Source organism: Aspergillus nidulans, chromosome V, assembly GCF_000011425.1.
Source record: "Aspergillus nidulans FGSC A4 chromosome V".
Taxonomy (NCBI): Eukaryota; Fungi; Ascomycota; class Eurotiomycetes; order Eurotiales; family Aspergillaceae; genus Aspergillus; species Aspergillus nidulans.
The window spans coordinates 1,957,708-1,981,561 of NC_066261.1; the positions used below are offsets into that span (position 1 = coordinate 1,957,708).

Sequence of the window (23,854 nt, forward strand, 5' to 3'; positions counted from 1 at the left end):
ATCAGGAAGGTGGGGAGAGGAAGAGTTTAATATGGCCGAGTGCCTGATAAGTAAGGGTCTAGATGGAGCGCGGGGATCGCCACAGTCCGATGGAAACCGCCACACTCTGAGGTCATCCACCCAATCGTGGTCGGCGGAATGCGGCGTTTGTAATGTCTACTCCAAATAGTACTTTCATGAATACCACGTTATCAGTCTTACGCTGTAGGTATGTTGACTATGCGTTAAACATTAAAAACACCTGTCTTAGACGTCCTGGTACCTTATCTACTCCTGCCTTGCAGCCTGAGGCTATAGAGTATTTATCATGTGACCAGAATATACTCCGCATCCGGCAACTGGAGCGGACATCACGATCGACGAAACAAGCTTGAAAGAGGTCGTGGGCTTTCATCATGGAGCTGCTGTTCTCAGTAGCATGCTCACTGCTTTCTGATTTCTCAGTCCAACCCCCGTCAATGGGTTGATTAGTCTCGATCATCGCCCCCTCCGCTCCCCTCCTCATCCCGTCCGATCAATCACTCCCTCTAAGATCAAAATTCCGTTTACGCTTTTTCAGGGATCATTCCAGTGTCTGAGCCCTATCATGATTGCTCGACGCAGTACATCCCTCCTTGCGATTGTTTTCTTCGTCGCGGTTATATTAGTGATTTTCTCGTCTTCCCCAAAGCCGGTTCCGGAAGCCGTCAGTGAAGAGATATCAGCAGCCGCCAAATATGTCCCGAAATTCCCTTCGTTGAACGATCTGCACCTGCCGACCTTTCAGCCGCCGGCGCATAAACCCCCCGAGCTACAGCAAGACAGTTCAAGCGGTGATTCAAAGTGGTTCAGTCACTGGGAATGGCTCAACCCCTTCTCGTCCTCCATTACCCTTGACGAGAATCGGTCCGTACTCCCTCCGCTTCCCAATCGGCCGTATATATTTACATACTATAACCCGAAGAAGGGCAGTGATAGAGAGGAGGAGAATGCCGATGCCCAACTTCTTTTTGCCTGGCGTCGTGCTTGGTACGCTCAGGGCTTCCGACCTGTGGTTCTTGGTCGTGCGGAGGCTATGGCCAATCCATTATATGAGTCAACGAAGCAATTGGATTTGAGCCTTGAGCTAGAAGAGGATCTTCTCAAATGGCTTGCTTGGGGTCATATGGGAGATGGTCTGCTTGCCGATCGGCTTTGCTTTCCAATGGCGAGATACGACGATGCAACACTCTCTCACCTGCGTCGCGGTGCGGATTCAGATTTCATCACCCGATTCGACAAGATACATAATGCCCTGCTCTTTGGGAAGAAATCTGTTATTAACGCCGTCATTGAAAAGGCAAGCAAGGAGTTTGACAAGGCAACAAAGGCTTTGACGGACTTGATACCAGATGATCTGTTAAAGTCCGAACAGACCAACTCTCTAGCACTTTATGACTCGGCTACCATTGCGGCGTATTACCACGAGCTTACTGCAGAGGCTATACCCTCTCCGTCGGTCCGCCGGCATGCCCTAGTAGATCTCATCAATTCCCATCTGCAGAATACATTTGTGAACTCGTTCCCGGGAGGAATAGCCGTCCTGAAACCTTATGCTGAGCACACCACTGCGTTGGTTGAACCAGCCTTAAGACTTGCGAAGGCTCTTGGCCAATGTCCCGACTCTGTTGCACCCACTTCTTGCCCTCCAAATCTGCGAAACTGCCACCCGTGCAACACACACAAACCAATGAAAATCAGCCAACCCGCCACATACAAGAATACCACCCAGGTCTTCACAATAGGCATCTTGCCGCACCCATACACCTTCGTCAGCTTACTACAAAACTCTTCGGAAGTTACAACGCGGTACATTCGACGCGAAACTTCCCGCGATGCCTGGCTCAAAGAGGTGACCGGCGACCAAATGGGCCGCCAACTAGGCGGTGGGGCGAGGGCCGTCTTATTCAAGAAAGTCGTCGCTGACGAGCCAGCTATCGGCACATCGCTATGGATGACGGTCGAGTCACTCCCCGCTGAGGCCGGCCAGGCCCTACCAAGCGAACTCTTGGACGAGTTTGAATGGCAGTTTGGATTCCGGATCCCACGTGACAGCAATGTAGACGCCAAGAACGAAGGCGATGCCAAGGAATCAATGCAGCATGCCAACCCGAGCAAAAAGGGTGTTGAGAGAGAGTATACCATCATCCAAGGAGCTAGGGATATGCTAAAGAGAAAGACCGACTCCAACCGGGTCAATATCCGCGGTGTGGCCGAGGCGTGGAACATGGCCGATACTGAGGTCTGGCGATTTGTCAAGGCGTACAGAGCGCGAAGTATCGTCGAACGTAAGAAGTGGGAGGAGGAAGAGAAGAGCTTCTTTGGAGCGCGTCCGAAGATATAAGACACTAGAATGCGGTATAAAAACGCTAGTATAGGAAAATAATGACTTGGCATTTACTGATTGTCAGCGCTCTGATGCATACTCAAACGCTCAAACGCTCAGTCTAAATTCGTGACCGGACCTGCTGGATTCCAGTACTGTTTTTACTTCTGTATAGGCCAGCTCCTGATGCTACAAGCATTTCCCAATAGCGAGCGTTAGTCCCAGATGTAGGCTTGGGTCAGCCCCTGGCCCAATGAATCCGTCTTTAGGAGGTTGAGGTAGAATCCCCACTGCCAAATACCATTACATTCTCCGATTGATGAGTATTGTGGCGGACTTGAGCCATAGTGGCCGATGCTGCAATTGTGCTGTAGCGACGATTGAGTCAGGAGCAGTGCTGGGACGTCAGCCAACTGAAAAACAAACAGGCAACCCTTCGATCCAGGCGGGCAGTCACCTGATGGGCTTTCCTTAACATCTTCCTGCCAGTGTCTACAGCAACAGACAACACTTTTCAACTCTCCTTGATGAGGAGCTGCCAGGCACCCGACCCGATCATGTCAAGCCCGCTGGAAAAGTACAAGCTCAGTTGCTAACTATAGATTGGGAATACGCAAAAGCAAAATCGAGCCCTAAAAGTCCTTCTTAAACAATGTCAACCGTTTCTTCACGGTCTTGTCAGAAGCACTGGTATCCAATTCCTGCAAAACACCGCTCCCGACATCGTACACGAGTCCATGAACCTTCAGCCCTTTCTGCATCGCCTCAACCACAACACTCTTCTGCTTCACCGTCTTCACCCCGGCAAGGACATTCAGTTCAACTAGTTTGAGGAGCGCCTCGTCCGTTGGTAATGACTTCAAGCAGTCCGAATTATCGTCACGCAGCTTCCGCAGAGGCGAAAGCCATGAATCAAGAATACCAAGCTTCTTGTTTGCCATCACGGCAGAGATGCCTCCACATTTTGTGTGTCCGCAGACAACAACATGCTTGACCCCCAGATGGCGAACAGCGAACTCTATAACAGCGGTGGAACTGAGGTCCGAGGGCTGCAAGATGTTGGCGATGTTTCGGTGGACAAACACATCACCTGGCTTGAGGCCTAGCAGAGTCGTCTCGGGACATCGAGAGTCAGAACAGCCTATCCAGAGGATCTCTGGGTGCTGGCCGGTGGAAAGTTTGCGGAAAAGGTCTGGCTGCTCTCTAGCTACTTTGGCTGCCCAGGCTTTGTTTTGGCTGAGGGCTGCGGTGAACGGATCTGGGGTTTGTTGTCAGCACGTGTCACCCTGATCTGTGCAACATTTCAGATGTTAAGTGTTATGGAAGGACTCGCAGGAATATGGGACACTCTTTTTCCATGACCGGTTTTCAACCTAGCCCATGGATAGGTTTCGAGTAATCCCATGGCCTTGGTGGGCTTTCCTTCACGGGCCGACAGGAGAACACAGAAAATGGCAACAAAAGTCCTGACAAGCTGATGCCCGGCAACAAGCGACACGATACATTCTGTCCCAGTATGACATTGGATAAAACAGCGAACGGCGACTGCATCAGTACCCTACACATGGAATGCTCGTATACCGAGAACATCGGCATGCACTATATACATACCTTGGGTTGTCATTGGAAAGTATTTCCAAGAAAACTGTCCTGTATACCTAAAACAAAATGAAGAACAATACGGACATGATGGGAGATGATCGAATCTTAAAGCTGGCCTCACCGAAAGCGTTACACCAAAAGTAAGCGCAAAGGTCACCGTTTCTCGGCGGAGCATGCCACGCTATATCGACAGTCTTATACTCGAGTCGGGTGACGCTTTGGCGACTTGTGATCATGTCACTACCAAAGATAAGCATTCCAGTAGCCTTGAGGCATTATTCTCGAATCCTTCTAATCCTTCTGTCCCTGGTCTGTGGATCTCCTGTTATCTTTTTCTCCGTATAGACACGGAGCAGTGCCCGTAACGGTGGTGAGTTCCCTTCCCCTTTGTGACTTCATGGAGACAACATCTTTGGGCTGGATAAAATAACTCATCCAGCACCACGTGTTCCAATCTTTCCGCCGGATACTACCATAGCAAGGACTGTAGCTCGGGAGGTCTATCTGGAAGGGGAATCTGAGACTCTCAGCTTCCGAATGCTTCATAAGCTCGCAATCTCCTGAGGCCTGAACAGCATCACGACTCTCAATGGTCAAACTCTTTCTGTAAGTCGCGGGATATTCCCACTGCTCATTACCTTTATGCCCCACAGGAAGCAGAGATACCCCTTACGTTCCTTCTGAAGCGTTCTGCTGGTCAGACTCTGATTAATCTCTCCCTTGGCTTAAAGGTTTCTACCGTGATAGCAACCTGTTTGATACTACTTCTTACCAATTTGCCCTCTGCGGTACCTTCAGGCTCCTCCTGAAGGGTCCCAATATGCCGCCTCTCGCCACGTCCTCTTCGCAATCTACGTCCTCTCTCTACCGAGATCGCGAAAGAGTAATAGCGTGGAGGACTAATACCTGGCATGCTTCACAGACTAAGTGATCGATTGGTGGCTTGGTGTGGTATGATATGTCAGAGCCCATGAGCAATGTCCGCCAGTTTCGTTCTGGAAGCGTGGGGGAGAGTTCACTATCCGTAAAGAACTTACGAACCTTAAGAAAACAGTCGGCTTCGAGGGAAGCCTTGCTCTGCCGTCCTCTTTGCTTTTGCGTGAGATCTGGGGTTCGGTTGGGTCGGGGCGAATGCTGGGCATACTGTAGATCCTTGCATCCAGTAGATAACCGGCGTACTTGCTTCATGATAAAGAATGTAAATGTGTTCTGACTATCTATCATTCCACCTGCCGTCTAATCATCTCTCAGTTGTTCATGTACTTGAAGCAATAAACACATGCCAAACGAGATCAAGCTAATTTTTTAGAAACCAAAAGCACGTGTATCACAGAATTACCGTAAACCATCCTCCTTAAAAAAATATAAAAATAGATCAAGCAGTTCCACCACGTCCACCAACACCCGCCATCGCCTCACGCTGATCATCCGTGATCGATACAGCCGGCAGTGGTCGTGCACCAGACTCTGTCGGTGGCGGCAAAAATCCAACGGAGACAAGGTACGAGGTGTACAAACCAACCAGTTCCTCGGTTACACCGGCGCCGGCTGACACGTCGACGCCTGACCAGGAAGCGTCGGCGCGAAGGGAAGCAGCGGCGTGGACGTCGTCTAGCTCGGGAGCTTTCGTGTTGGAGGGCAAGTCCGCTGTGACGAAGTGATAGAGAGGCATCCTACACGTATATCAGCTTTACTTTCCTTTACGATAAGGGAGTGTTGGGCAACGAGCGGAGAACTTACAGTGCATGCTGCGACTCTAAATCGTCGTGCTCGCCGCTGTTAACATACTGCTCAAGCAGCTTCGACCAGGGCACGTAGTCAACCTGCGGCACGTTGTACCCGTACAACTGCAGAGCGCCAAGGAACTGGTTAAACCGCAGGCGCGGGTGGCCAGTGACTTGGGCGACACCGATGGGGGAAACGGGAGGCTGGAAGGCACCGGCGATGACAACGCGGGCGACATGGTCGACGGGGACCATGTTGACGGTGTTGTTGATGTTGGGGCGGGCCGAGAGCTGGATGCAGCCTTTGATCATGCGGATGAGGAAGTCGTCGGTGTTCGTTGCTGCGGAGAATGTCAATATATGGTCTTAAAGTGGTATATTCGAGGTAGAAGAACTTACTGCCGCTCTTAGAATCACCTAGGACGTAACCAGGACGGACGATCGTTCCCTTGAGACCGCGCTTGCCTGCTTCCCGAACGAGGTACTCACCGGCCCACTTGCTCTGGCCGTAGCCGGTTCCCAGGCCGACGCTGCTACCTTCCAGGTCGTCATCTTCGCTGATACCAGCACCGCCGGCGGCAATGCTGCGCTCGGATTCCTGGACGTAGTGGTCGCTGTCAAGGACACTGGTTGAGCTGACGAAAGAGAACTGCTTCGGCTTGCCGGTTGCACAGAGCTTGAGGGCGTCAATAGTGCCAAGCACGTTAGCCGGCTTAAGAGTGGAGTAGGGGTAGACCCAGTGAACAAGGGCACCGTTATGGATGACAGCGTCGACGCGGTTGGTAAGGTCGTCCCAAGAGGCGTCTGTGAGGCCAAAGCGGGGGTCGCCGAGGGAGCCGGTGATGCACTCAAGGCGGGATGTCCAGGATTCGTCCCAGAAGCCGTAGGCTCGGCAAGTGGAGCGGATGCGCGCGAGGGCTTGCTCGGCGCTCTTGCCACGGACAAGAGCGATTACCTTCGCTGAAGGTGATTTGCGAGTGAGGAGGTCGCGGAGGATGTGGGCACCCAAGAAACCGGTAGCACCGGTGAGGAAGATGGTCGGTTCAGCGGAGAGCATGTCCTCTGTGCGGGTTGGGAAGGAGTTTGGCAAAGTGTCTACCAGTTTGCGGGCATCACGGGAGTACTCGTCGTTGGGCTCGTTGGCGGCCGCTGTGGAGTTCGCAGCAGTCTCATTGTTGCTGGTAAAGGATTCGGCGCTCAACAGGCGGTCAATCTCTGCAGCGAAGGCGCGGAGGGTAGGGCTACGGAAGATGGCATTCATGCTAATGTCGATGCCGCGCCACTTGCGTCGAAGGTCGAAGAACATCTGTTGCGCGAGAATACTGTGTCCTCCGAGATCGAAGAACGAATCATCAGGGCCAATCATGGTAGCAGTGACGTTGGAGATGCGCGAAGCCCAGATTTGAGCCAGTGCCTGTTCGGTCTCGGAGAGGTTCTTCAAGGCTGAAGGCCTGCGTTGAGGAGCGGCCGCGCTGAGTTCGGCGGTATCAGGGAAAGGCAGAGCGGGCTTGTCAATCTTTCCGTTGGGATTCAATGGCATGCGCTTGAGCGGAATGAACACCGTTGGCACAGCATAGGTGGGAAGCTTGCTGCGGAGTAGTTCACGGGCATCGTCACGAAGAGGACGGAATCGCCTAAGCATGCCCACCATTCCTTCGGCAGAATCATCGTCCTTGAGGCCCTTTTCTTCCAGCCACGAGGCCCACTTATTCATGTTGGGCACAAAGTAGCTGACGAGGGTAGGTTCTTCGAACTTGTCACGACGCACCAGCGTCACGTTCTCTCTTACAAGAGGGTGACGGGAGAGATGGGTATCGATTTCACCCAGCTCAATACGGAAACCACGGATCTTCACCTGGTCATCGGCACGACCAGAGCACTCGACGTCTCCGGAAGGAGTGTATCGACCAAGGTCACCGCTTCGGTAGAGACGGTCCCTGGGTCCAACATAGAACTCTCTCCAGGGCTCATTCGCACCCTGCGACTCTGCGGCATCTTTCTCGACCCACGTCTTAGGGTCAACAAACCAGTTCGTAAGGAACTTCTTCTGGTTCAGTTCCGGTGAACCAAGGTATCCTTCCGCAAGTCCAGCTGCACGAACGTAAATCTCACCCACTTCGCCAATAGCGCAGATGCGGCTAGGCTCGAAGCGGTTGACGACCAGCATCTGCACGTCGAGCATTCCCCGACCCGCCGGGATAACGTCCTTCATGGTGTCCAGGTACCCACCGTTGCTCGAGTAGCTGGGGATTTCGAAGTAGCTGACAGCACGCTGTGTCTCGGTCGTTCCGTACATGTTGACAATGTTGACATTCGGGGCCAGCCCTTGCAATGAGCGGCAATCTCTCTTGATCAAGATATCTCCGACGAAGAAAGCGTGGTGAAGGGTAGGGAACTGGGCAGAGGCGCCTCCAACGAGGATTTGACCCATAGCAGGTGTAAGGTGAGTGACAGTGGCACCGTAATCCCGCATCCATTCAGCAAGCTTTTCGTTCTGAATATCTTCGCGTGCCGGAACCAGAAGTTGGGCACCGAGGAACAGAGGAGTAAAAATATCTCTCTGAATCGGGTCGTGAGCGATCCCGCTAAGCATGGTAAATTTGTCGTTGGGAGTAAGCTTGAATGTTTCAGACATCCATGGGAAATAGTACGCCAAAGAGAAGTGACGACCTCGGACACCCTTGGGTCTACCCTCGGAGCCGGAAGTGAACGATAGAGTAGGAGTAGAGTCAGGGCCAACAACAACGCCCACGCGCTTGGACTTCAATGGCACCTGCTTAGCCAGCACGTCCTGGCCATCGACTGAACCGCCCAAAAGCGAACCATCGTCAAGCAGCGCGAGAGCGGGGATCTCAGTCCGAAGCTGCAGGTTCTCATCGATGAACGTGCGTACCTTCTCCGACAGCTCACCAGCATCCTTGGTAGCCTTCGCAATGTTGATAAGAGCCCGGGGTCGTGCCACATCAAGGTAGATACATTGTCTCTCAGGAGGGTACGCAGGATCAATAACAGAGAACGTCGCACCGGCCTTGAGAATACCCATCACGGCCACGACAAGGTCAACGCCACGGTAAGCGTACACCATGACAACCTCGCCCCTCTCAACGCCAGCCTCAACCAGGTGATGACCAAGGATGTTTGACGCCTCATTGATTTGTCTATAAGTGAACTCGCGGTGAGAAGAAGTGGCGGACTTCGTCTCGACAACGCAAAGCTTTTCCGGGTGCTTCTCAGCGTTCTCAGCAAATATATCGTGGATGGCGCCCCGGAATTTAGACCAGTGCAGGTCAGCAGTTGGGTCGGGGAGAAGAGCGCGCTGCTCCGGTGTCATAAAATCAATGCGCCCAATTGCCGTCTCCGGGTCGCTTGTGGCATTCTTAACCAATTGAGCCACCTGGCTCAAGATAGTGCTAATCCTAGCACTGGAGAACAAGCGCTGGTTGTAGTACGCTCCCAACTCCGTCGCTCCATCAGAGGTGCTTGCGGGCGCCACATTGACCACCAGATCCGTCGTTTCAAAGGTATTGGCCGGGTACTCCTGCGATGCAGCAGGGGCATCGTAGGCGGCGAATCGGAAGAGGACAGGCGTTCTCTCGGATTGTGATTTCTCCTGAATATAGGATCGTAGACTGCCCAATGGCACGATTTCGGCGGACCCTTCATCGTAGGCCTGGACAAGTCAGACGGCGCGACAGAGCTGGCAGCGGATGCAATTACCTTCTGAACCTTGGCATATAGCTGTAAAAAAGTCTCTGAGGGATCAATTGGGACTCTCAAGACAAAAGGACGGCCATCGTCACCAAGACTAGTGCCGATAGCGATGTCCTCATCACCGGTCAACCGAGCGACGAGCACTACAAACGCGGTGAGGAAAACTGTGAATTCCGACCAAGCCCCAGAGATATTCTTCACTGCTGACGCCGTCTCATTGGGAAGTTTGAGCGATTCGAAAGCTTCGATGGCCCGCTTGGGTAGCTCCTGGTTCTGGTTGTCGGGATAGTCGCGGGTCAGCGGGGAGACGGTGAGGTTTTGCAGCCTCTGAGCCCAACGCTCGAGGCGTTCCTGCAATGGAACTGTTTCGGCACCCATGATTGCGCCGATGCCCTTGGTATCTGGGGGCTTCGACCTACACTGGGGTTGGTATTAAAGATAGGCAGAGAGCAAATGACTCAGTAGTGAGTCAAGTCTTGCCGAGGGGCACGCTGAAAATCCCGCCGATTTCGCTATCGAAAATTTCCCCACATTTGATAGAGGTTCAGGCAACAAGGCAATAAGCCTAATGCCTGAGGCATTAAATGTGTGCAATCCTACGTACATGGAGCAGAACGCCCAAGGGCATGGATTCGATAATGGAACAGTAAATCGTCACATTTCACTCTAGGATAACATACTTATAAATAGGGTACACCTACTTATCCCTCACATTGTGCTACAGAGCCAAACCATGCGCTTTACAAAATATACCTAAAGCTCTGGTTCTGGATATCCGTCTCGTCCACATGGTCCAGCTCTTCATCTGCCTGAAGGTCAATCTCACGATGATCCTCCGGGTCAATGTGTATGCCCTGCGCCTGATCGCGCCTCTTGTTTGCCCAGCCGAGATAGGCGCGGAATAGAGCCGCCATAACGATAGAGATGACATAGCAGGTAAGGATTGTGGTGTATGCAGTCTAGTAAGTCGCAATCATTAGCAATGAAAGGTCGTAAAACACAGGGACAATGTTCTTACTGAATACCCGGGCGCCTCAGTACTCTTGAAGAACTGCGGGCCAACAAAGTTTCCAACACAGTACCCAACGAAGATGAAGGCGACAACGGTCGATTTCTTCGTGAATCCGGCAGTATTGCTTGCAAACAAGGACATCATTAGAGGGAACGCGGGGGCCACAGCTGTGACGAGCCAATATCCCGCAAGGCGAGGAATCTTCCTGTCATAGGGGAGAAGCTTGACCATAAGAATTCCAGCCATGGCCATCAGGAAGATTGCAACCATAGCAGCCAACCTGGACTTGCGGATGTAAGTTGTGAAAAGGGCGGCGAGTATGACTGTTGTGAGCTGGAAGGCAGCGGCTGGCATGCCCATGAGGATTGTCTGAAGTTCATCGTAGCCGAAGCTGTTGATAATAATGGTATTCAACTATAGTAGCCAGCTGAGTCAGTTCGAAGTATGTAGAAGGTGGAGGAAATGGGAGGCCTACGCTGGTGGTACCACCGTTTGGCACGCAGATTACAAAGGAGAAGAGCAAGAACCACCATGTCTTGACGTCCTTCATGGTCTCGATAAATTGGCACTTATCCCACTTTTTGGTCTGAGTAGTGCGCTGGAACTTCTTTGGCCGCAAAGATGCGAATTCTCTTTCTGTGGGGTTAAGGAAACGCGCCGTCGAAGGGTCGTCGGGGAGGAAGAACCATAAAAAGACAGACCACGCAACTGTGATGAGTCCAAATATGAGAAAGAGCATCTACAGTCGATATTAGAATGTTTTTCCAGGAATAACTAGCAACAAACTGACCTTCCATTTGCTGAATCCCCCTGTGTATTTTAGGATGCCGTACGCGATGCCTGACCCGATAAGACTGGCGGTGGCGTTTCCGGCAAACCAAAAAGAGTGCCGAGAGACATGTTCTTTGGGTGTATACCACATTCCGGTGATTAGTGAAAAGCCAGGGCTGATAGCACTCTCAAATATACCAAGCAGTGCTCGTAGCACCATGAGACCGGCATAGTTCTGGGCACAGGCGTGGAGAGTGAGGACTACGCCCCAAAGAAAACTGGGCATGGTCAACCAAGTAGAGCGCCAATAGACAGGAGACAACTTACATGAGAGCGCTGAGATAACGTCCCAGAGGAAACCTGACGAATCCAAGTGATATAGGGTACGAGGCAGCTAGATACCCAATGTAGAAGATACCAGAAGCCCAGCTGAACTCTTGTCCATGGAGATTCTAGATTGCTATTAACTTGGAGCTTCGTATCGAGCGAGGAGGTCGTACAAGGTCTTCCCGTAATCCAAGAATGGCGCTGTAGGATAAACTGGTTTCTGCACCGCTAGTGAGCCACTTTCGGGAAATTTGAGGGTTCTGAATCATACTGTCAAGATATTGAAGTCCATAGCTGATGATAAGAAGAGGCATCAGACTGTTTTCGTAAGTATTTCCTTAACCCCAGTTCCGAGGAGAAACATACTATAAATCAATCTTTCTCACAAGTCTTTTCTCATCTTGAGAACTCATGGTCTGCCTAACCCCATACTCTTTGTCACTAGCCGTTCCTGACTGGTTCCTCTTCCTCTCATCAACACCAGTCGGTGTTTCAATGGTGTTCTCCATCGTGACAGACGAAAGCCCTTGCGTCCTTGGTTGGGGTAGGCCGTAGAAACGGATGAACTCTCCTTGATATAACGAAGAAGCGAACGGGCGAAAAGACCCCCGAGGACCAGAGATAAACTTGATAATGCGGAGAATCTGTCACGACGCCTATCTTCCATCGTCGGCAAAATAAACAACTCCCCTGATATCATGTTGGTACGTGGTAGCTGAACGGGACCGTGCCATTGGCCAGGTTAATCGATGTGTGGGGAGCAAATCCCGGGGTTGAGGGACTAACTCCGGACTAGAACGTCGTGGTATCTGCACTCCAACACATGACTCGTAAAGATCGCCAGTAAAGGCATGGGCTGCCGCACAGATGGAACTGTCGAGACTTCCTACTAAAAGGTAAGTTGCCAGGAAAATTGGAGAAGTGCCAGTAATGGAACTGATCGACTTGTTGCTTCCATTTTTGAGGTCTCACGCATGCATTATGGCATTGGAGAACCTTTGTCAATCAGTGATCGGATCTTCTGCATAGTAATGCCACCTGAAGATTGTTGTTTGATGCGTAGAATACAGTCGAGTGCCTCCCTGATTGCAGGGTCAGTCAAGTTGTTTCCAACCCACTCCCGATGGACCGGATCGGTAATCTCCAGCCCAGCAATGAAGAGAGACCATTGAAAACGCTCAAGCAACTGCACTTGTCCAGCTTTCGTAGCATGGTATGCAGCCGACACAAGTGAGTTGAGAGCATTTTGGAGTTCAATAGATATAGGCCTACTTCCAAATGAAGACTCGCGAGCACGGTAAAAATAGATTTGCAAAGCATAAAAGACGGCAGCTGCGACATAGGTCATGAGTGTACGCTGCGGGCCATGCGCTTGGTCTGCCACTTGATGAAATAATGCGGCTTGATACTGCGTTTCATCAGCGCCTATAGCGCACTCTGCGATGTTATTGTACTTACCTTGTGGATAGTTTCTAACCGCCGCTGAAGGTTCTGTTTCATGGTCATTGCCTGCGCCGCGGAAGCTTGACTGTATACGTTGATATCGTGATGTAAAATGATAAGCTCAAAGTATACATCGAGAATTGCCGCATCTTCCATCTCCGAGCTTGCCTCGTGATAACCAACCTCGCTCAAAGGGAGGAAGAAAGCAGCACGCGAGCGTAGCCAGATCCTCTGACGTTTCTGAGGGACGCTGTTCATGTAGTCCGCGATTTGCCCGCCACAGCCGAAAAAGCAGCAGAAGCCGTCTCGATCATATAGGTACGTGATAATCCTAGCCAGCATAACCTGCTCGGATACGGTAATCACCCCGGCACTAGTACTTTCGAGAGATAGAACATCATCGCTAGCACAGAGCGTATCTAATCCATACGTTCGGATATGAACAAGAACAGCCCTGCTCAGGTCTTGGAGTTTGAAGGGATCGAGATGGTCACGTCGCATCCAGAACATATACATGTACAAATATGAGAGCATCATACTGATATGATCCGGAGAAGCGAAAGGGTTACGCGCTTGCAGGAACATTTGTGATCCTCGATCGAAGTGCTCTCGAGATTCTTGGGGAGCTTGAGGTCCCTGGCCATAATAAATAGCCAACTCGCTGTGGGCAACAGCAAGAAGAAAATGAAGGGCCATACTCCTATTATAGGCCTTGTTAAGAAATAGCGTGTGCGCAGAGCAGCTCCAATTTCGCGTGGATTTCGAGGGAGCAAGGACCTTGCAATGGAACATGACAGCTTGCTTGTCGTCACTACCCAGGGCACGGCTTGCGCCAGTGGCATGTGCGAACGATAGATTGGTAGCAGTTAGTAGGGGGCTCATCATGGGAGCGTTCAGCAGTTCAAAGGCATTCGCATTCAATGGGTTATCAACACGCTCTTCGTCATTGCCCGGTGTTTCGGCCATCGACAATGGAGTTTCTGCTAAACTGCTACCTGCTGCCGCTAATGCCCATTGCAAGGTATCATCGTACGGCGGCTCATATACAGAATCGTCCACGGCGGGCATACTATGGCCAGAGCTGCCAGTCGGAGAATCTCCCGACTGAGCCATGCCTTCCGCGTTTGGAGAGGTCAGACCGGTCTGAGTGACCGGTGTCAGAAAGCCGCCCGTCTGGCTTACTGACGCACAATCGTCCTCCCTTGGTATAATAGAGGACGGCGTCCAGAGGCCTGAGTCACGGGTTTTAATAGGGCCATAGCCGCGCCGTCTTGAAGCTAGCGAGGGTTTCGGTGCAGGCCACCCGCACACCAGGTGAAGCCGAACGCATCTCGCACATTGAGGCCGAATCTCGTCGCACTTGACCTTTTTGCTCACACATGTAGAGCATCCTGTCAGTTGCGAGTTTAGTAAACGTTTTGTCAAGTTCACAGTAGACGCAGAGTATCTCCTGGATTGGCGACATGACCTACCATTTCGAGACCGTTTGCCCCTCTCTACGCGGGCACGACGAGGCCGAGGCGCCGGATCATTGTTCGCACCGCTGCTTTGGCCCATGAAGAGTCGAGCCTTCAAGCAGCATTCCCAGCGGAGGCTGTGGGAGTATGCATGGGAAATATTTATCCGTCAAAGTGTTAAAGTGCGGAGCGCAGAGACAGATAGGGATTTGTAGCCTGAGGCACCCAAGATAAGCCCAGATAGTACAGTATCATACAGATAGCCGTCGATTAATTGAGCCAATCAGAGCAAGGAGTTTGGGAACAAGTATCCATTACAGCAGACGGTGACCATCACTTCTGAACCGAGCAGGTTATGGCGCGTCCAAGGCTCAAAATGTCTTTTGACTTCTTGAACTCGCCTGGCCAAGAGATCTCCTTTTCAATTGAGATTTCGGCCAGGGGTCATAGCCGTAGCCACAATGGGAAGCAACATCTCCTACCAGTGTTCCGACTGCGAAGTCCAGCTACCAGGCGCCAAGGGCAAGATCAAAGGCCTGCAGTTTGACAACAAATCACGCCGCTTTGCCAATATTCCCTATTCCCTTCCACCAACTGGCGAGCGGAGATGGCGTAAACCTCAGGCACTGCCCGAGTCGTACTCCTACTCAAGGCCCGAGGGCGGCCCCTTCGACGGCACAAAGTTCGGCCAGGTGTGTCTGCAGCCCAATTACTCGGCTTCTGTGAAGAAGAACATTCCACAGCATGAATACGGGGAAGACTGTCTGCGGTTGAACATTTGGACCCCGGTTCCAAAGGATGGAGAACCAACGCCCGCCAAATGGCCCGTCATGATCTGGTTCCACGGAGGCTGGTTCCAGATGGGCGACCCTAGCAATGAGCCATCGATGGATCCGACTGAGATGATTTCTACTGGCGGACTCAACGCTGTATTTGTGGCGGTGGGATACCGACTTAATTTGTTTGGTTTCCTTGCCGGCGTCCCGTTGCGGGACGAGAGCCCCGATGGAGCTGTAGGAAACTATGGCCTTTGGGACCAACGTCTGGCAATAGACTGGGTGTATGAAAACATCAGCGCCTTTGGCGGTGACCCGCGGAATATAACACTATCTGGACGAAGCGCGGGTGCATACGCGGTTCAGGCGCAGATACTATATGACTTCCGAGGAAATCTGCCCGAGTCTTCAAGGAACCGCTTCCGACGCCTAGTCATGTACTCCAATGCCATTCCCGCGCAGCCCAAGACACCGGACGAGTGCCAGCCACAATTCGACGAGCTGTGCGAATACTTTAAGATCCCCTCGGCAAGCTCAGGGCGCGAGAAACTTCGGCGTCTGCGTGAAATCAACGCAAACGATCTCTGCGGAGCCATCATGAAGCTTAAACACCATACCTTCCGGCCTGTAACTGACTGCGTCTTCATTCACCCAGACTTATTCAAGTACTATCGCGATGGCTCGTTTGCGCGCGAGTTCAAGCGCCGTGGGCTACGCATCCTCATCGGCGAGGTCCTCAATGAAGAGACCTTATATGCTGTGACCAATGGCCCAGAAGCCAATTTTGAATCTCTTGAAGCCCAAGTATCGAACTACTACTCTCCCGCCACTACTAGACGCCTCTTACAGTATTATACATTACCTACCTCCACCGAAAAGAAGGACTGGGAAGCCGTCTTTGGACGAATTATCTCAGACGGTCAAGTCCGTGCGCCGTCACGATTCCTCGTCAACAACTTGATCGAGAATGGCGTCAATATCAGTGACGTCTGGCGGTACATGATTGCCTACCGTTTCTCCTTTATAACGGAAAAAGTGGCCCCCACTTCATTTGGGGTTAGCCATGCTATGGATCGGCCGTTCCATAAGTCAGTTACTACCCACTAGACCATGTCTTATACTTTGACTATTTATTAACACGAGTCTATTATAGTTACTCCCTCATGCACGGTCCGACACCTGCAGAGCGCCAATTCATGCATGCGTGGATTCGTGACCTCGTGGCGTTTGTGAATCACGAGTCGGATTATGTTTATGGCACCGAGCAGGTGGACGAGGTCAAGGTTGCCACGCCTCAGGGCCGTATAGAGATTCAGAAAGATTCCCGATGGGCTGAGCTGCTGTCTCTGATGGCTGTTTTTGCAGGGTATTCCTAATGGACACAAGAGAAGTATGGAGATTAAATCAGTGGTCCTACCTATCTTCGTATATTTTTGTGACAACTAGAATGGGACATCATAACCAAACTACCTCTCCATAGGCGACACCGTCTTCGGCATATACGGCTCCTCGAGATACGCTCTCTCCTCCTCGGTCAACTTGACCTTAATCGCGGCAACAGCCTCATCAATCCTGTCCTTACTATTCAGCCCCAGAATTGGATTCTCGTTCTTATTCCCAAGCGACCACGCAATGGCCACCTGCGCCATAGTAACCCCCTTCTTCTTCGCGACCTCCTCGACCCTTCTCACAATCTTCTCATCCGCTTCTGTCTCCCGGCTTTTCAGCAGCACATTCATCGCCTTATCCGTGCTCTCCCGCAACGACGGCGCACTCTTCCATGGCCGTGTAAGCAACCCTCTTGCCATCGGACTCCAGGGAATCAATCCAATCCCCGCATCCAGGCAATACGGGATCATCTCGCGCTCCTCCTCGCGCGAAAGCAAATTATGGTAATTCTGCATCGAGATAAACGTATGCCACCCATTCATCTTAGCGACATTGTTCAGTGCCTGGAACTCCCATGCCGCCATCGACGACGCTCCGATATACCGCACTTTCCCAGCCTCGATGACGTCGTTCAAGGCTTTCATGATCTCCTCACGGGGCGTCTCGCGATCCAATCGGTGGAGCTGCAAGACATCGATGTACGTCCCTAGTCGCTGGATGCTGGCGTCGACGGCGTCAAAGATGTGCTTCCGGGACAGACCGACGCGGTTGACCATCGCGCCTGTGTTTTGCGCGCAGGCCGCGATAGAGGGCAGGTTGCCCTCATCATCGACACCGTAGAAACACTTTGTCATTATGACGACCCGGTTGCGGGGGATATTGTATGTTTTTAGTGCTTTGCCAATGATCTCTTCGCTACGGCCGTGGGAGTAGACGTCCGCCTATACGACGAAACAATCGTTAGTATGTAGGTTGGGTGGCAGGCGGGGTGGAAGGCAGACGTACTGTATCCCAGGTGTTGATACCACGCTTGTAGGCATGTTCAATCAGGGGAAGGGCTTTATCTTCGTCGAGCACCCAGTCTTGCCATTCGCTGGTGCCGTAGGACATAGCGCCCAAAATGACCTTGGAGATCTTGAGGCCGGATTTGCCAAGGCTTCACCTGCAATTAGCGACTGTTATGTTGAGTGAAATACAGCAGACATACGTGACATATTCCATTTGGTTATCGGTAGCCATGGTGCTGGAATGACTGTGATTCTTGGAGTAGTCAGTTAATTGTACAAAAGCTGGCGAATGTGGGGTCAATGAGGGGTAGGTTGTTAGGGGTTAACTTACCACTGCTATAGGTTCTATAACCAGGTTCAAGATGGCGAACGGGAAATTATATGGCTATAAGAGTGTCCTATATTCTATAGAGATCCTTTGCCTGATCTGCCGACGGTTGGAAGCGAGAGCCGATGAGTTACCGATCTCGGATGCTGAATCGGGAGTGGGGATGGCTTCATTTCCGCCCGTGCGGGGTGTTAGGGGACTTAGGGCATTATACGCTGACTAAGGCTCGACTACGCACTCGGTGCTTGAATGCAGACGCAAATCACTAGTGAAATGAGCGGTTCCAGTTATGAGTCAATAGTTGAGAGTCTTTGAGTTTGTCATAACGTGCAGGGCTATATCGCTAATATGTACATCATTGAAATATTGGCATAAGGATGGCTGAGATGGAGAAGCCCACATGGCTGAAGATGCAACGCTGAAATACACAAAAAAAAGCGGAGAGATTCCCTTTCGGAGAGAAGGATCTCGCCGGCGGAACACTGTATATACCAAACAGGGACATCTGCACCAGGCGTGTCACAACTATAGGCAATATTGATACTGTTCAACAGATTCCTTCCCTCCCCTCAGGGGCGAGAATATCACATTGTGCAAGAAACTTTGACACAACAAAACTTTTGCATGTATAATATGCGGGTTTATTGATGGTGATGCCCGCTTTTTCGAATAAGGAAATCAAAAAGGTTGCTGAGCCGGTGTCGACGCTTCCCTTTGGGACGCGGAGATTCCAGTTGGCCATCAATCGATATTTGGCGGCCCTCTTGTTTAGAACGATGCGCTGCTTTTGGAGTGACAGGCGTTGACTCAAGTTTGGTATTCTCGCGAACTTCTTGCTGCTGCGATCCGGATCTGTGTGCCGAGTTAAGTCTGATAGCTTTAGGCTCTGGCGACCCCTCATACGACTGGCGAGGACTGGCTACGCTCTGCCGATTCATTGATGAATGACGCCTGTTGGCTCTATCAAGAAAGGCCGTTCCAGTGGAGTTGGATCGTTTAGATAAGCTGCCAAACTGAGTCGACCGGTCTGATGCGGGTGGTTGGGAGGCTGCGGCGGTCCAGGTCACTACACGCCTGCTCGGGTCCCCTGATGCTGGCTTATGGGCCTCCTCTTCTCCCGGGGTTGGTGCTGACACATTTCTCGAAGCGCTAGTGGAGCGGGTGGCCTTTCCGTTAAGCGGAGCATCATTGTAGCGAAAACTGTGTGACCAACCCTCCCGGAAAGCAACCCAGATGCTAGTAATGGTGATCAACAAGCGGAGTTTCTCATCGGTTTCCATTACCTGCTGGTCCAATGCCAAATCCATCTCGGAGCCATCGCTGATGACCGACAAAGCAGCAGATGTAGGAGAAGACGGGGCAGTGCTTGGTAGTGAGTACCTGTCGTATACCTCAAGGTGGTTTCGAGTCATTGATGCGATGACTGGGTGTCGGCGAGTAGTGGGGTCGATAACACTGAATGTAAAGCGGCAACTATCTTCCGGGAAGACAGAGCCAGGAGGTGCTGATACGCGGCGCTTCTTTGGTCCGCGCCGTACCCATCGCAAAACCATGAGTCCCGAGTCCGTATTGGCAGCAAATTCGTAGGAACCATTCGGAAGAGGCGTAGCCTCCCATACGGTCCCAGAGTTCAGGCAGATTTCTGCCTTCCCTTTAGCCAAAGCGTCCTCCTTACAAGGCTGGCAGATTGTCGCTACTACTTCACGGTGATCCCCATTCTCCTCGTCCGAGCTCAGGTTCTTGTCTGGCACTTCGAGCATAGGCTGATATAGATCGCTAGTGGTGACTATCAAATCATTTGGGCCCAATCCCCGCTTGCCGCGCAAGGCCGCAGGGACTTTCCGGGCCAATCGTGGCATGAACAAGGCTGACGGTAAAACATCGAAGACAGGCACCGGTCGCGATGCTGGCGAAACTCGCTGCAGTTGTAAGAGAAGCTTCGGCCTCAACTTCAGCCGTTTATGGCGCGCATTGGTCGCCGGATGGGCTAGCTGGTATGTAGTTTTCGGCCGTGAAGACGCAGGCGGCTTGTGGTGTTTATGCTGGTTGAGTTGGCGAACTGGTGGAGGTACAGCGGTTGAGTGCAGATCTTCATCGCTTGAAGATCTAGGCTCGATAGCGGTGATTGGCATTGACCGACGTTGCTCAAATCGCGGTCTTTCTGGATCTGCGGGCTTATCGGCGCTGAACCGACTGCCCAATCCCCAAGAAGGTAGATTGGTGAATGAGAACGGACGAGGCGACGAGTGGCGAGAAGGCATGGGGAGCTGTGTTTCAGGGCTAGCGAGCTCGCTGTTATGAGCGGCAGCGGCATCAGCTGTCATGCCGAGGTTGAAGAGCATTATCCACGAAAATTCAGCCTCGACCGACAAGCAGGGAGCGCATCGAGAGCGAGCTAGCGACGATCTTTATAGAGGATGGTTCGATTCTTGCGTTCTTGCGTTCTTGCGTTCTTGGTTTCAGTGGGCACTGGCGATCTATACATAAGGCTGATGTCGATCCCGCATGGATATAAGAGAACAGAAACGCGCTGATGAAGCGTTTCGACACCTTTTAATAGAGTCACAACGAAGCTGACAGAAGATACATCTGGAGTCAAGAGTTCAGAGTCAGAAGTCTAGGCTAGAACCAGGAGGTCCCACGTCCAATCCAGCCCGTCAGCGGCGGAAGGATGCTTCAGCTGTGTCACGTCAGACCAAGTGCTGGAGCGCAGAAGCGGGGCGGCAAGATAAACACAAGGAAAGTAATGATTGTGGGTTTTTTAAAAAAAGGTGGAAATCGAGGTAGAAGCAGAGACAGACCAAAGATCACAATCAGATGCAAGGAAAGGAAGGAGCGGCAAAAGCGTGAGTTATATCCAAGGAGAGAACGAGTGTGCCCACTGTGATGGATGGAACTAAAAAGGCAGCACCTTTTAGTAGCGGGCGGGTTCCAGCTTTTGGGGTCCACGGCCATCTTAAGGTTCTAACAATCTCTTCATGTCAGATGGGCGGTCTGGTAGCTGGTCCACAACGGAGGGAGTCCATAATCGGGACTCGGGACTCGTCTTGCAATGTAGACCAAGGCGGCATAGAGAGCTGGGGCTAAAAGCAAGCACAATAATTTCTGCAGAGCAAGCTATCTATGATCTTGGTGCGTCACCTAAAAAGCAGTTCTTTTGCTAGCCTGCGATCTGACGACCAGCTTTGCCAGCTATGCCAGCAAATAATATTTGCTTCCCGCCCCCCCAGTCCAGGTTTAGCTGCCGATCCTTCTTGGTCACTGGTTCATTATGCAATCGGCGTTCTCGAAACGCCGTCTTTAGTCACAACCTACAAAGTCTCCTGTCTAGTCTCCTGTGCAGTCTCATGTCTGAGGGTCTCCATCCTTTAGGCGTACTTCAGCTCCGCCATCTGCGGCTGAAGACTTGCTTGACTTGCTTGGACATAAAATGTTTTTGTTTCCAACATCCTGGATCCTTCGTCTTGCGAAGAAAACGAGGTGGGCGCTGTTTCGTAAGCCCAGTCTGACACGAGACCGGGCTGAATGTGGTTGCCATCCCGCGGCAGCGGCGACGGATAGACTCGCAGTACAGATCGGAAAGCGGCGCGCCGGAATCACCGACCGACCGATGCGCTTCATAATTTCATAACTTATGCTTATGTCCGCCATCCGGGCTTAAAGTCCGTCATCACATCTTGATTTCCTTCCAGTGCGGTGTCCCTCAAGACGGTTTATCATCATTTTTAGGGCTCGGTGGACTCTTAAGCAATCTCATGATCCACCCTCGGAGTGGCAAGAGATCATGCACTCAACGCTAGCAGAAAATCATCTCTTACTTAACGCCAAATCGTGCCAAGCGCTGACTGACTTACTGTGTACATTCTCTTGACACGAAACCCGCTTAGCGGAACCAGGGCCCATCTGCAATTTCGGAATGCCGGACTGTGCTGTTCGGACGTGTACAATGTACACCTCCGTGACCTCCTACAGTGCGGAGTATCTCGGCATAGAGGAGTATTTGTTACTCCGAGAGAAACGGCTCCATCTCCAATCGAGTGAAGTTGCCGCCCAAAGGCCAGGCCCAAGAAAGATCTATGCGAGGAGCAAGGGCTTTCGTGGTACGGAGCGCTGTCGCGGTCCGTATGGTATGGGGCTAGGTGAGGTACATCCTTGGTTCCATCTCCATAGGGCTGAACAACCAACCTCGGCCAGCTCATTTGCTCATTAGATCCACGTCTACTGTGACAATGTCATGACTATTGGCGGCAGCAGAGAGTCAGTCTGCCAATCCAATTCGCCATACCCTAGTTTTTTAATCTCGAATTTTCGAATGTGTAGTTAACCTGCCAGTCATTATCATGGCCATATTCAAGGATCATGGCTTGGCGTGGCGTTAAAGCACTGGGAGTCCAGGGCAAGCGTTTTATGCAAGCCATTATGTAAGCGGGGGAAGATATGCTGCACTTCCGAGAAATCCGGCGGGTCTTGGCTTGGATCCGCCGAGTTTCCCTCTTCAAATATCCCTTGTATCTTATTATTAATTGCTCCGAACATTATTGATTCGTCCGATTCCGAAGCTTCTAGCTCTCAGGAAGTCTTATGACTTCCGAAGTGACGCACTTCACGGTCTACACGGTAGCATCATGAACACAGCTTCCTCGGCTGCAAAGCCAACGGTTCGGCTTCCATGTGTCCTAGATTTCAGCCGACCCGTCAAGTCCCTATCGGTTGCCTTCTGGATCTGGAAGGCCATCCTCTTTGTTGCCATAATCAGCTCTCCAGGGCTTGGCTATGATACATCGTCGAGCCTTCTTCCGCTCCTGGCCAACGGCTCGGTCGAGACCGCGCCAGATAATAAGAATCTGTCTCTTCCAATTCCGCTGAAATTCGTCCGATGGGACTCGATCTACTTCGTTCACATAGGCCAGGCTGGGTACGTCTTTGAACAGGAATGGGCGTTCAGTTCTGCATACGGGTATCTGGTCAATTCCTTGTCTTGTCGTATGTCTGCTCCCCTATTAGTCTTTGGATATCGGTTCTAACTTATTCAGTTTTTTTCCCATCGTATGATTCAAAGGGAGTAGCAGAGTTCGCTATCGCTGCTGTTGTGCTGTCACATGTGGCCCATTATCTTTCCGTCCTAACATTGTACCAGCTCTCTCTCAGTGTCTTTGGCTATGAGACCGAGAGAAAGAGGCTCGTTTGCTTTCTTTCTGCGGCTCTGCATATCATCTCTCCTGCTGGAACATTCCTCTCTGCGCCCTATGCAGAGTCTCTCTTCTCATTCTTGAACATTGCGGGACTCTACAGTTACTCGTCCTCCCTCGTTGATCTCACCAAGCGAAAGCAGTTAGTAAGCCATGTGAAACTCCTCATTTCGGGATGTTTCTTTGCGATAGCTACCGCTGTGCGCAGTAATGGCATCCTCAGCGGGATTCTTCTAGCATATGACGCTCTTAACCAAGCATATGAGGTGGTCGCTCGCCGTTCGCCCAGAGCAGCCGCCCGTCTGTGCTTCGTCATTACGAGCGGCTGCATCGTCGCCCTGGGGTTTGTTATTCCTCAGTACTTAGCGTACACCGCATACTGCTCGAATGATAGCCTCTCCCGACCCTGGTGTCACTCCCTTGTCCCAAGCATTTATGGCTGGGTCCAGGCTCATTACTGGTAAGTTCTTGAGAAGTTTGCTCCAGATTTAGCTACATGTTAATATGCGAACAGGGGCGTGGGATTATTCCGATACTGGACAGTGTCAAATCTTCCTCTTTTCCTACTCGCTTTGCCAATGCTGCTTATTCTCTTTCAGTCCTGCTTCTGGACTCTGCGCGCAGGAGCTCCCTGCTGGCTTAAAAACTCTGCTGAAGCCGGTCGTCTTCATTTGCCCGATTCCTCAGCCCAATTGCTTAAACAACTCGCTGTGGTCCAGCTCGTGCTTGCGACAATGGCTTTAACTAGTTATCATGTTCAGATCATTAACCGGA

The 23,854-nt window shown here is 51.6% G+C and overlaps 8 protein-coding genes across 8 annotated transcripts, besides 3 other annotated features; 2 read left to right on the forward strand and 6 right to left on the reverse strand.

The window, feature by feature from the left end:
* Positions 1-16,011: part of a sequence feature (contig 1.98 826..565485(-1)) that runs on past the window's edge.
* Positions 587-2,362, forward strand: ANIA_05612 (uncharacterized protein; the record flags this gene model as incomplete). Its single annotated transcript, XM_658124.2, has 1 exon — positions 587-2,362. The coding sequence occupies one exon, from the start codon at positions 587-589 to the stop codon at positions 2,360-2,362; it is 1,776 nt and encodes a 591-aa protein (XP_663216.2).
* ANIA_05611 (carbonic anhydrase canA) lies at positions 2,917-3,968 on the reverse strand (the record flags this gene model as incomplete). Its single annotated transcript, XM_658123.2, has 2 exons — positions 2,917-3,602; positions 3,956-3,968. The coding sequence occupies 2 exons, from the start codon at positions 3,966-3,968 to the stop codon at positions 2,977-2,979; spliced, it is 639 nt and encodes a 212-aa protein (XP_663215.1). The 3' UTR covers positions 2,917-2,976.
* On the reverse strand, positions 5,322-9,759 carry aarA (L-aminoadipate-semialdehyde dehydrogenase; the record flags this gene model as incomplete). The annotated part of the gene is made up of 4 exons (XM_658122.1): positions 5,322-5,619; positions 5,687-6,011; positions 6,070-9,340; positions 9,388-9,759. The coding sequence occupies 4 exons, from the start codon at positions 9,757-9,759 to the stop codon at positions 5,322-5,324; spliced, it is 4,266 nt and encodes a 1,421-aa protein (XP_663214.1).
* ANIA_10720 (uncharacterized protein) lies at positions 10,122-12,000 on the reverse strand (the record flags this gene model as incomplete). Its single annotated transcript, XM_050612285.1, has 8 exons — positions 10,122-10,340; positions 10,400-10,807; positions 10,869-11,132; positions 11,184-11,442; positions 11,492-11,616; positions 11,665-11,711; positions 11,763-11,809; positions 11,858-12,000. The coding sequence occupies 8 exons, from the start codon at positions 11,998-12,000 to the stop codon at positions 10,122-10,124; spliced, it is 1,512 nt and encodes a 503-aa protein (XP_050468226.1).
* On the reverse strand, positions 12,471-14,491 carry ANIA_05609 (Zn(II)2Cys6 transcription factor; the record flags this gene model as incomplete). The annotated part of the gene is made up of 3 exons (XM_658121.1): positions 12,471-12,899; positions 12,950-14,325; positions 14,407-14,491. The coding sequence occupies 3 exons, from the start codon at positions 14,489-14,491 to the stop codon at positions 12,471-12,473; spliced, it is 1,890 nt and encodes a 629-aa protein (XP_663213.1).
* ANIA_05608 (uncharacterized protein) lies at positions 14,853-16,543 on the forward strand (the record flags this gene model as incomplete). The annotated part of the gene is made up of 2 exons (XM_658120.1): positions 14,853-16,255; positions 16,321-16,543. The coding sequence occupies 2 exons, from the start codon at positions 14,853-14,855 to the stop codon at positions 16,541-16,543; spliced, it is 1,626 nt and encodes a 541-aa protein (XP_663212.1).
* Positions 16,012-23,468: a sequence feature (contig 1.195 621..8077(-1)).
* Positions 16,563-17,795, reverse strand: ANIA_09474 (aldo/keto reductase; the record flags this gene model as incomplete). Its single annotated transcript, XM_863763.2, has 3 exons — positions 16,563-17,497; positions 17,562-17,712; positions 17,764-17,795. The coding sequence occupies 3 exons, from the start codon at positions 17,793-17,795 to the stop codon at positions 16,634-16,636; spliced, it is 1,047 nt and encodes a 348-aa protein (XP_868856.1). The 3' UTR covers positions 16,563-16,633.
* On the reverse strand, positions 18,182-20,678 carry ANIA_09473 (uncharacterized protein). The gene has a single exon (XM_863762.2). It carries the CDS (start codon positions 20,231-20,233, stop codon positions 18,533-18,535), a length of 1,701 nt encoding a protein of 566 aa, XP_868855.1. The 5' UTR covers positions 20,234-20,678; the 3' UTR covers positions 18,182-18,532.
* Positions 23,469-23,854: part of a sequence feature (contig 1.97 517..24746(-1)) that runs on past the window's edge.